This window comes from Centruroides vittatus, unplaced genomic scaffold (assembly GCF_030686945.1).
Source record: "Centruroides vittatus isolate TY-2023 unplaced genomic scaffold, ASM3068694v2 contig_595, whole genome shotgun sequence".
Lineage (NCBI taxonomy): Eukaryota > Metazoa > Arthropoda > Arachnida > Scorpiones > Buthidae > Centruroides > Centruroides vittatus.
Window position 1 is genome coordinate 1,093,703 of NW_027122359.1, and position 12,911 is coordinate 1,106,613.

At 27.1% G+C, this 12,911-nt stretch overlaps 2 protein-coding genes across 2 annotated transcripts; one reads left to right on the top strand and one right to left on the bottom strand.

Moving 5' to 3' along the window:
• Positions 1–762: 762 nt before the first annotated feature.
• LOC136979169 (semaphorin-1A-like) lies at positions 763–4,606 on the bottom strand. Its single transcript, XM_067275098.1, has 17 exons — positions 4,491–4,606; positions 4,293–4,383; positions 4,171–4,216; positions 4,021–4,083; positions 3,698–3,805; positions 3,298–3,385; positions 3,129–3,233; positions 2,977–3,065; positions 2,760–2,904; positions 2,600–2,675; positions 2,332–2,479; positions 1,864–1,979; positions 1,692–1,771; positions 1,381–1,579; positions 1,245–1,316; positions 1,122–1,183; positions 763–1,039 (listed from the first exon to the last, which is right to left on the bottom strand). The coding sequence occupies exons 1-17, from the start codon at positions 4,570–4,572 to the stop codon at positions 849–851; spliced, it is 1,761 nt and encodes a 586-aa protein (XP_067131199.1). The 5' UTR covers positions 4,573–4,606; the 3' UTR covers positions 763–848.
• Positions 4,607–8,108: 3,502 nt separating this feature from the next.
• Positions 8,109–12,571, top strand: LOC136979193 (semaphorin-1A-like). Its single transcript, XM_067275126.1, has 15 exons — positions 8,109–8,128; positions 8,239–8,284; positions 8,391–8,450; positions 8,520–8,627; positions 8,705–8,792; positions 8,897–9,019; positions 10,944–11,017; positions 11,079–11,172; positions 11,304–11,394; positions 11,472–11,604; positions 11,687–11,808; positions 11,898–11,980; positions 12,075–12,270; positions 12,329–12,403; positions 12,475–12,571. The coding sequence occupies exons 1-15, from the start codon at positions 8,109–8,111 to the stop codon at positions 12,569–12,571; spliced, it is 1,410 nt and encodes a 469-aa protein (XP_067131227.1).
• The last annotated feature ends 340 nt before the right edge of the window (positions 12,572–12,911 follow it).

A 12,911-nucleotide genomic window follows, 5' to 3' on the forward strand; every position in this document is an offset into this window, starting at 1 on the left:
AATTTTGAAACACAGTAGTCTTTGTTCTGAGTGAAATTCCATATCTTTCGAGACTAAATTTAAAGAGTTAAAACAAAAATGTGTCTTGGGGCAAAGCAATTAGATATTCAATGCAATAAGTTTGCGAATATAAATATAAAACTTGAAATTGCACAAGTTCAGCAGCAATTTTTGTAAACTGTTGACAGTTCATTTCTTAAAACGCGTAAGAATACAGCAAACTTATAATTAAACAATCCTATATTTATAGGTATAATATTTCGTTCAGTAAGTAAAATATCAAAAAGGTTAAAACATAGAAATTTATTTAATTCTTATTCTACATATGCATTTCGGAAACGAACTCTCAATCCAGCTTCGCGTTACATAATTTGTACGTATTTATAAAGAATAAACCATAGGTGGAGATTCAATTTCAAGTACAAGTGCATATCCGATCTTTTATGATTTTATTCATTTCTTAATCCCGTGAGGATTGTTGGACATTACATCTTATAAAATTTAATATTTTTCCTTTATAATCTAGGTTTGTTTATACAATTAGAAGTGGACGAATGCTTAACATTATTTACCTCTAAGTTTTTAAATTAACATAGATTTGTAAGGTGAGGAAAAAAGTTCAAGAAATCGCAATAAAATTTTGTGGAAATTTAACATTTCGCTACTTTTGTTTATTTAGTACTAATTCGGAATTTAGGAGGAGAATGTAAGAATTATACAAAATAAATGGATTGTGGAGTTTGCCACTTTAACGCATTTTTATTTTAAAATTATAAGCATAAAAATAACCGTACATTGGCATTACAGGTGCAAAAGCGCTGAAAATAAAGCTAAAATTAGGAGACTGTTCAATACCTTGATTTTATCATCTTGATTTTTCTTCTATATAGGCAACTAAAACATTTTTTCAAGTTAGTTTTATTTACACAGAAACAGAAAATAATAAAAACAATGGTCATAAGATAAATAATGAAAGTTGCTATAGCTAGGTTGTTTCTGTCAAACAAACTGGTACTGCATAATACTTCTGCAGAGTCATCTAGGAACAAAAATTATTTTGGCTTTGTAAAATAAAAAGAAGTCCATTTTATAGCATTGATTTTTCTTCACATAAAACTTACATGAACAGCATTCGAAATCGTATCCACTTTTAATGTTTTGAATTAAGTTTTGATTCATCTCTCTGGGGAAGGAAAAAAGGGTTTAAAAAATATTTTAAAAAATTGAAAATTAAGAATACGTACTCTTTTACAGTAGTACAAATCATTTTTGTTTTATCCCAGGCACAGTAAGGATCTCGCAGTCCAACGCAATGGCTGTAATAAGAAATAAATTAAAGAAAAAAAAACCAGAAAAGAGAAAGCCAAGAATTGTTAATACCGGCATGTTTTGGGATTTTTTTTACATCTTTGCGTAGGAACAGTATAAATATCGTGTTCAGTAAGTATCATCAATTTATTATTATGAATGTGAAGGTTAGTGATTGAAACATTCACATGGACAATGTTGATTTCCTCTACAATAATTATTTCAATTCTGTTGCTAGGGTTGTAGATTGTTTTTATGACTTTACCACAACCTAAAAAAGATTTACGTTCTCATTTTAAATAAGTAAAAAGCAATTTCAGTCACTTTAACATAAAAAGTTTTATGTTAAGAGATTTTCAAAAAAAAAAAAAAAAAAAACTTACTTGTCCCAAGAAAAAGAACATCGTATTTACCCTCATTTACTGTTTTTACAGTATCAACAATAAACGAAGTGACGTGACAACTAAAATAAAAAAATTCTCGTTATACAACTTTTTTTTAATACAGTGTAACATCAAAGGATATTTTAAAACAACATGCAAAACAACAACTCACTCTGAAGTATATGTTAAAACAGGCTCTTCCAGGAAAGACTCCACATTTTCATTCATAAAATAATGTTGATAAGCAAATTGAAGTGCTTCCGTAGAAAGTTCAGAGTTGTTAACGCACTAAAAAAAAGAAATATAAAAATTTTTTTTTCTATCATTCAAAAGTTCTCAGGCGTAGGACAAGCTAATACCCTGAATGCAGCCTTATAAACCAAAATTTTGAATTTTATATTTCTAATTACGCCCTATGTTAGTAACGCAGGGTTTCATTGTTGTAAGCTATCCAGATAGCTAACACTGATTACGGAAAAAAACTTCTGTTTTCTAAGCTAGTGTTGGCACCCCATTAAAAAGTGAATAAGTTTAAGGTCTGAAACAGGGGCGCAAATCAGGGAAGGCCATTGGGGCGAGTGCCCCCTAAAGAGAATTTTAAAAAGTCAGATTTAGAAACAGAACAGTACTTAATGCTTACGGATCCAGGTCTTTGAGTCGGTACTTCCTGAGCTGGAAAGGGGACCCAATTTGAAAATCTATCCTTTTGGAATTTAAAGTCGCCTTCGAATGCTTTTTCTATCTCTCGTAGACGAAAAAGACACACAGCAGATCCGTAAGAATCGTTGCTAAAACAAACAGATTTCAGTTTAATACTTTTAGAGTCATATCTTTTTAATATTTCAAATTTTTAAAAGAAAGAAAGACTTACCATCTAATTACAGTAAAAAAGTTACATTAGTACTTACGGAGTTTTAAATGCAGCATATATCACGAGTTCATTTCTTCCTCTAATAGTTCTTTCTAGAACGTCCGTGGCAGCAACTGAGGTTATAATGGATGCATTAATATATATTTAAAAAAAAGGCAAATAAATGTTTCGATGAAATCTAATTAAGACTTATTTACAAATTTCATTGAAATAAAATGGAACAGGCCCAGGAATATAACAACTTAAACGGGTTTTGAGAAATGACGTCCACATCTTTACATGTCCAGAATACGCATAACCTCTATCATTTGTACAAACTCTAGCTATTCTAGAATATTTTCTCTAAGAATAGAAATTCATTAATACAATTAGAATAAGAATATGAATATTCAATATAATAATGAAAAATTAAACCTTTTTATAATCGATATCTTCGATAGATTTTTCCTTGAATAAAAAATACACGAATTTTCCGTGGTGAAAGGAAGCTGTGAACACTGGCTCTGTTTAAAGACAAAAATTTAAAAAAAAGGAGTTTTATTACTTCATAAAAATGAAAATGTTACCATTAAGCTGATGATTATTTCCAATTTTTGTTCTCACGGGTCTTCTGTAAATTAAAGGATCGTCGCCAGAGAATTTTCCAAAAGTTGCAGCATACAATTCTCCATCTAACAATTATGATAAAAATTTTTAATAAGAAAAAAATAAAATTAAAAAAGACATCTTACATACCAATAAATGTAGCAGTGCTTGGGTAATAAGGACTATAAGGACACAATCCTACTCCAGAAAATTCTTCGATCACTTCGTAATTGGAAAGCTACAATTGAAAAAAACTGCATAAATGAAAAATTTAACAACTTGACAAGCTTCAAAACATTTTACAAGTTTATATTTCCAGTTGAATAAAATTGCCATCTTATAGGACGATGGTTATGTCTATGCGCCTTACGTCTAGGATTCACCAATCCAGAAAAAAACTGCCCACCCCCACAAAAAAAAAAAAAAAAAAAAAAAAAAAAACACGCACACCACTAGCGAAGATTTAAAATTCATGCCTTCGACCAGACAGCATATTACAAACATCCGAAAGAATCTGAATTGAAAATAAAATGTCCTTGATAATACTGACCGTTTCTTGGTATTTTCTGCATAATGGTAGAAATGCATTTGTACCACAGACAAGAATGGTGTCCGTCGAAATTTCTGCATAAATTAGCAAGTGATTTTGGCATTCTTCCTGTAAAAAAATCGGGCGTTTTTTATTTTTTGAATTTCAGAATTATACATAGAGATTCATAGTTAATCATCATTTTCAATTATCTCTTCTAACAGGAAAAAAAGGACCTTTTTGTAAAGTGCTTTTTACAATTGAGCACAAAAGGTTTTTTTTGGTATATACTTAAACACTTATGAAAAATAAAGCAATTTTCTTCATTCTTAAGAAAAAGTTACCTTCAATCTTCCCTTTATTAAACATTCTTGTTTCACATTTTCGGAGCTAAACCATTGTAAACTCTAAAAGAGAAGAAAGAAAACTATATTGACTTTGGCAAGATCAAAAAATAAGGGGGAGGGAAATACCTTGAGGCTTAAGTTGTTTACCTTTTCTACTCTTAGATCTTCAACACCAATTTTAAAAATGCCGTTTCTATTATAATAACAGGTTTAATAATAATAATAAAAAAATCCTGTTAAAATTTTAACTAAAGATTTTCCACGCTTACCTTCCACCTATAACAACCTTCCCCCCTTCCCGTCGTAAAATCGTCAGATCATTTAACTTATTTTTCGTCCCCGTAAACTTTTCAGGATTTTCTAAAATTTAAATTAAAAAAAAAAAACTATAAAAACCATTAACATGTATTATAACTTTTAATTAAAGTTCGGCTTATGTAAACCTAAACCTTTAAGATTGTAATTACCTGTAAAAACAATAAAATTTGCTTTGACAGGCTGTAAAAATAAGCCTTCTACAGATAGTAGTAATAGTAGTAAAATAAGCATTATAAACAGTTGATGTCCACAAACTCGATTTAAAAGAAAAATCACTGAAGAAAAATTTAAAACATCTTTGAGGTCAATAAAAAAAAGTCTCCTGTAAAAGAAAAATTTATAAAATGGTTACTTTGAATTGAAGTTATTTTATGTAGGCGATATGGAAATTGGGTTAAAGTCTACTTAGGTAACCCCAATGGCGGCACTTCTGTTAGGTTAGGTTAGATTAACTATATTTTTAGTACAAGTTTCCTTATTTTTCTTTTGTTCAATAACTACCGTGAATCAATAACTAGTGACGTTTAGCACACGGCAGCCTGCCGGCGGCTTCCCTCCGGGTGGTCAGTCGGGAGCACGAACAGTCGGAAGCGCAGTTATAGCGCCGCCATTGGGGTTACCTAGGTATACCTTGACCCGAAATCCAAGACTATAGACACCGTGTAATATTGTATAATACAATTGAGATTATGCAATTAATTAATTAATTTTAATTCTAATATTGAAATTATTCTAATAAACGTACTTTTATAAAAAATATTTAGAATATTGTATTCTTATGCTAAAAACCCAAAAATAATTTATATTTAGCTTATCATTGTTGAGTGCTCTAGTGCAAAAAAACTTTTCATCATCAATAAAACAGTTATTCGATAATTTTTATTTAGCAGCGAATTAATTCATAATATCACGAAGAGAAAATATATTTATTAGATTCTATCTCAAACATATTGATAAATTAATATTATGAATAGACATTACCTTTAAAACGACACATATATTCTTGTCGACATCGTTGATAGCACCACGTGTCTTGGTTTTAATCACTGGTCAGAATTTACATAAAGTCAAACACTTGTTTAAAATTGATATTTAAACATAATTTACGGTTAATTTATTCCATAATAATATAATTTGTATATTTTTTTATAATTAAAAATTATATCAATAATATTTTTGATATTACAATAATTTCAAAATATCATTTTTCTCGGATTTTCTCATGGCATTACGATGAAATAGGATTGAAATCACCGAGATTTCTTTGACTAATAATTATAATTATTAATGATAATTATTAATTTACGATCATAATAAATCTGAAGTGGGAAAAATTTAATTATAGGCCTATATTCTATTTTAAGCAGTTTTAGATCGATAAATTGTCGTATTAATGTCATGAATATTTTTATACATTAAATTGTAATTTCTAGTATTATTCTGGAATTCGAATCATTTTCAAACAGTAAAATAAGAAACGAAATGTTCTATGTAATTCTTTATTTTCATTTTGATTATTACAGTTAATTTTGCGATTTGAAGAGAATTATTGCCGTTCAATAAGCGGTTCAGTTTCAAGTGTTTGATGGTCTTCATAGTGTGTTGCTATAAAAAATGCTTTATTTTATTATTTTTTTGTAATTTAAAAATTAATTTTAAGCATAAATATAATCATTTTTGCTTTCATTATTAAGAAGTACATGAATAATAATGTCAAGTTTATACCAATTTCAATTTCAAAATTGTTTTATACTCTAAATCAATCTTATCTACTGTTTAAAATTCATACAGTAGAGAGGATAATTTTTTTTATCTTATGTTTTTGTTTAAAATAATTTTAAAAGTATTTCTAAATTTTTATAAAAATTTCAACATTTTGTAAATCGAAGATTAAAAATATAGATACTTGAAAAAATATATATATATCAAACTCGCAAGAATACTTATTTTCTTTTAGCTTCGCAGAAACATTTCCATTTAAATTTATTCAGTTTTCATACTGATGTACATAAATAATATTGATTTATTGACTATCTCATCGTATTATTATGTTTAAAAAATACAGTACGATAAAACTGGATAAAATATAAATATAAAATTTATGTTTGTTTTAAGATATTCAAAGAATAATTCATTTTATTTTTTCTTCTCTGTTATATATAACAGAGGAAAAGCATGGCTATCAGTCAAAAATAACCCCAAGTATATTTACATGGACGCAGGGTACCTCAAAACGTCAAGAAATACAAAAAAAATTCGGTTTTTTTCTATATGTATAGATGTTAGTGTGTGTCATATCTCGAGTAGGGTCGGACTTACGGACGATTTCATTCGTTATTAGTATTTATAATGTATTTTTTAATTATAAAACTCGTCTCTACTTTCAAAATTAAGCTTTTTGCCATTTTATAATAATTAATTATCAAAAAGTTTTAAAATAAAATATCATAATATTGGATGGTACTACATACAATTTCAAATGTTGTCGGGAAAATTAAGCAACTCATCGTTGGTTTATATATATATAGCTTTTTAATAACGTGAAATGTAATATAGGCTGTGAGAACCTGTTAGTGTAGCAGTCTTTGGTAAGAGAACAAAAAAATTACAGATTTAATCTCTGTACTAGTGTTACTATATCTTGAATATATTATGAATAAAATGTAAAGACCTGATGTAGGCTATATATATATATATATATATATATATATATATATTTACAAAATATGAAATAGTTTAAATAATCCGAATTTATATAATTATACATTTATTTATTTCATGTTTCTCGTTTCATTGTTTTTATCAGATCCATAGAAAGGTATGAAATTTAGTTTCCAGTTTCATCAGACAACTCTTTATTCAAATTCAATTACAAACTGTTATTTCTTTTAAATAAATGTTTAACTGTAAGTATATAATAGTTATTTATTTTAATTTATAAAATAAATTAGATATATTCTTAGGTAAATTTTAACATTCTCTGCTAAATTGTTATATACATATAAAACCGTTACAATTAATTAAGATAGCAACTCCCTTATGTAAAATATTAAGAAAATAAAGATATACAATATATCTTAAATTAATTACGATCTTTTCTTATTATATTATTTAAAATATAAAATATGCAAATTTACACGAGATAGTGTGAAGTTCAATATAGCATAATAACTGTGTTGTACATAAAGAATAACACTTTAATCGGTGTTTGTCCGGTGAGTAAAATTTTGTTATACGATATTGAATTGATGTACAGTACAGTACACTACACTACATTTAATATAAGTATTCATGTAGGCTATACTTTAAAACTTATAGTTTATTTTACTTTACTTAAAAATTAGAATTATTGTTTACATAATTCTGTAGTTTATTTAAAACTTAATGTTTTATTTTATTATAGGGAGAATACACATTTCAAATGTTTGAATTTAAACATCTTTTTACTCGAAGTCACATTCGAAATAACTTCATGTATTCAATTTTATTGTTACTTCATGCATCGAACCTATTATTAGCAATATGTGTAAAAGAAAAGGAGGTAGATTCGACGAAAATAAATTGTTATAAAGGTAAATTAAAGAAGAAATTTTGATACAAAATTTTCTTTATTTTCAATAAATTATTCACGAATTAGTTGTAAATTAGAACTAATACTTTTATATATTAATATTTATACTATAGATGAAGGGGTTATGATTTTTAGAAATGGTGAATATAATCCACACGAAATTAATTACTTTAAAATATTATATACATACGACGAGATGTTGATAATCGGGGGAAGGTAAATTAATTAAATATTGAACTTTTAATTAAAATTTTCTCTTAATTAAACGCATTTATATACTTTAAAAATTAAACAATTATTAATTAAATAAATAATTATTCTGATAGAAATAAACTATATAATATTAACGTTAAACTGCTAGAGGAAGATGTGGTGAGTCGCTATTTATATGTTTATTTTGAAAAATAAATATGAATTATATAATAAATAATATTTACATAAAATTAATTAAACTATATAAAATTCCTATGGATTTAAGATTGAATGGAGACCGGAAGAAGAAAATCGATATATATGCATACAAAATCATAATCCAGCAGTGAGTGTTACTGTATATCATAATTTTTATTAATGCGTTAATAAAATAAGCTTTAAATATTTCTTATAGGACGAATGCCATAATTATTTGAGGGTATTTGTTGAAGTCACACTCGAAATCTTTTTGATATGCGGAACAAATGCTTATGATCCAACATGCAGAGAATATTTAATTAGTGTAAGAGATAATTTTTGAAATTAGCTAATAATTATATTATTTACAATACAACAATATTCTTTTATGTTTACGTTTAGAATGGAGAGAAAAAAGTAACTGAAGAATTTTCTGCTAGAGGAATATGTCCTTATAGTCCACGTTTTAATGTTACTTCATTAGAAGCAAGTAAGCAAATAAACTAGAAACATTCAGAATTATCAACAGTAGTTATAAAGTTTTAAAATAAACTTTTATGTGTAACATTTTATTCATGAAAATATATATTTCAGATGGGTTATTTACAGCTACTTATGAGTGGGATTACGGTCCTTATCCAATAATATCTAAAAAAACACTTCAACCGAATATGCAAATAAGAACACCGCATAAACATTTAAGTCATTTAAGTGAAAGTAAGTTAGTTTAGAAATATACGATGTTACTTTTTTGGTTATAAATTTAATATATGTAACTCATTTTTAGAGAGAGGCTCAAAAGTGCCACATGCTAAATAACGAAAAACATTTTTTTGGTATTTTTTATTATAAATTAAATTTATAGTACATTTTTAAAACATCTCTAATACGAAATTTTCAACCCAGGAAAACGTGTTCCACATTCTTTAGGGTGCAGGCTTTCCAAGTTGATACTCCCATTGTATTAGGGTAACCACACTTATCCTACACTATAAAAAATTGTAAAAACCTGTAAATTTCCTCTGTCGTCCGTCCGTTCGTCCGTCCTTCTTTAATCTCGAGAATAAAGTTATATAGATGAATGACAAGACAGATATAAAGAGCTTAGGGGTAGGAAACCCCGATTAACTGCATACGAACTTCCGATGCAAACCGAAAATCACGTTATTTCTGTTCAAAAATTTCTCCTGAAAGCAGTTACTAGATGACTGGAACGACTCCGTTGCTAAAACGAAAAGTAAAATGTATAGGGGCAAGCCACTACTAATTTGAGGTGGATAGCATATATTTTAAATTAAATAAATTAAAAATATGATGAAACATCGCAACCCAGTATTGTGACGATGTCACATTATTTTTTCTGTTTAATTTGGCTGGAAAGAAAGGGTAGTGATTACTAGTTTTTGTGTGTAAATTTTCTGCTTCTCGTGGGCAGAGTTCAACCCAGAGAGCCACTCTATTCCAACGAGCTAAATTTAACGCTAGTTGATTTAACTTAAATTATTTATTATTACACATATACAGATCCAGGGCGAAAAAATATCGATAACTCCTATGAGGTTATTTTACTCTAACACAAGTTTTCATTGTTACATCTTTTGAATTAACTTTCTTTATAAAATCAGCATGACTTTTAAAACGATTCTAGACGCATTTCTAGCCAACCTTAAAGAATTGAAACACGATGACGGTAATGTTTCTGTAATAATTATACAATTTAATTTAATATTTATTTTATTACATGAATTAAAAATTCACCAACGAGTTGCTTAACTTTCCTGGCAACATTTAAAGCTGCATGTGGCGCCATCTGTTATAAAAAGATTTTTTTTAAAAAATAGAATATATTTTTAATTATTACAAAATGGCAAAAAGCTCAATTTTGATGGCAGGAGTGGATTTATTAAAAATTTTAAATGCTAATAAAATCGTCAATTAAGTTCGACCCTACTCGACGACATACGACACACGAGCCTCCACGATCTTTCAACCCCGTTGACCTTTAACCACTTAAATTTAATAGCATCAATCCTTCTAATACACAAACCTCTCTTCAAACAAGATTTCAAAAATTTTTCCACAAAAAGCACAAAGTTATTAAGCTTCAAAGAGGGTGAACAAAATCGTGCCTCCATACACACATCCACACACAGAAAAACCCCTTTTTTTTTTTTTTTTTTTTTTTTTTTGCATTTCTATGTTCACTATGTCCAAAAATGTAAAAATAATGGATGTCATTTCTTGACCGATCACCATACTTTTCTTCTGTTATATATAACAGATCCGGAAAAGTAAAAACTGTTCTGATAATTTCTCTAGTATTGTTTTTACTAAACAATGAATCAAATATATTTAAGCTATTAATTAAATATTTTATATATAAAATTTATGTTTATCTTTCTAATAATTTATTAAAATATTTTAAAATTTTTCAAAGATATAAAGATAAAAGCTTAAAAACAAAAATATTTTATTTAATTCTTTAAATAAATAACTACAGATTTGTATTAAAAATATGTATCAAATTATATTTTACAAGTATGATTTGTAGAAAACATATTTTTGTATTTATTAATTATAATATGACACAAAATTCAAAATAAATAGCGAATATGATCAAAATGTTTAAATTTCCTAACAGATTTGGATTTCGTTGGATCACTTGTATATGAAGCTCATGTGTATTTTTTCTTCTCTGAACTTAACGCTGGAAAGGTAACATTATTCTTATTTTTGTTATTTATTTTATAATTTAAAGGAATTTTTTTTTTTCCAGAGACAATTCTCCAAAGTAGCTAGAGTTTGCCGTAATGATAATGGTTATGGAAGTTCTCCAAACATCAAGAAATGGATGTCTTTTTCAGAAACTCGTTTGATATGTTCTTTTGAAGACAAAATTTATTTTAACCAAATTCGTTAAGTTAAATTGTTATAAAATAAACTAATAATCGGAGCATAAGCTTTCTATGCTAATTTTAAAATATTAAAATGTTTCTTGCAGAAGCTGTTAGTGACATAGTGAAAAGAATTCCATACGTTCTGTATGGAGGAGGCACAGAAACCGTGATATATGCACTGTTTAATTCTCCACCGTCAGTATTTTATATATTTATAATGTTTACTGAAGAATAGAAAATACTATAATTAAATTAAGTTATTTCGTATTTAGAAATGATCGTTTTGCTTCAGCTGTATGCATATTTAATATGGAATCCTTTAAAACATCTTTCAATGGAAATTTTCGTAATACGGATGGTTTTGATGTTTTACCACATAACGATACACACATGAGACCTGGAAATGTAAATATTATACAGCAGTTAACGCGAAAGTATTGTAACGAATCGATTAAACTAAATTATTGTTGAATGATTAATATTTTAGTGCAAAAATTATCCCAGAGAAATTACTCTAGCATTTGAACATGTTTTGGATACGCATTATGAAATGATTTTACCTATTCTATCATCTAAAACTGAACCGCTTCTTATGGAATCCAATCATGCGTATGAAAATACTTGAATATTATAATTGTAAATTTGATAAGTCAAACTCTTAATATTTTTTGTTTGTTTCCTCTTTTTCTCTTTCATAGTTGTCGCTATACTTTTATATTCGTTGATGCCCAAATAAATGCAACTAGTACATATCTATACGATATCCTGTACATAGCAACAGGTAAAACATTTCATTTTTTATTATTTAAATTTAAATAATAGAATTAATACTAACTTTGGTTACTTATTTTTTTTGCAATAAATGTATATTACAGAATGTGGAACTGTGATAAAAGTTTTGAATGGATTCACAGATTATTTTGTTCCAATTCTTCAAACGATTAAAGTGTCCGATCCTCCAACCGTTTTAACGGGATTATATATATTTAACGAGAATTTAATGGTGATTTCTCAAAACGAAATTTACGCCGTTAAAATGCATCGGTGTGATGTTCGTGCAAAAACTTGCGGGTATGTATGAAATGTTTTTGTCGTTAATTATTAGAATTTAATAACAATTTTGTTTCAGAGAATGTGTTTCTCTGAGAGATCCTTATTGTGCTTGGCATAGAGATTTGAAGTATTGTTATGGTACAGATATGAGGTATAAAATCATTTTTCATTAATGATTAAGAATTTTTATGAAGCACAATAATAACTAAATCAAATTTTCAGAACCGATACAATAAGAAGAAACATTCTGATACAAAATATAGAACTGGGTTATGACATACGTTGCATTAGAGAAGGTAAAACAATCTCTTATCTTTAAATTATAATATATTTATATTAGCCTATATGTAATCATTATATATGTATTAAAATTGAATTTTTAATTACACGTAGTAAAATATAATAACTATAATTTATAAAATATTCATTTAATATGGTATGTATAAAGAGATTAAATTAATTTAAAGTATTTAAAATGTAAACTGATGTATCGATTTTGTAAACAGATATATTATCTTTACTTCTATTTCAAATATTTATACTGTATAATGAATTTACTGTTCATTAAATAAATATATTTCCTAGATCTAAAATATAATTATAATTAATTATAAATAAATTTGATTCTGAATATTTTTTAAAAAATTTATAGATTTTAG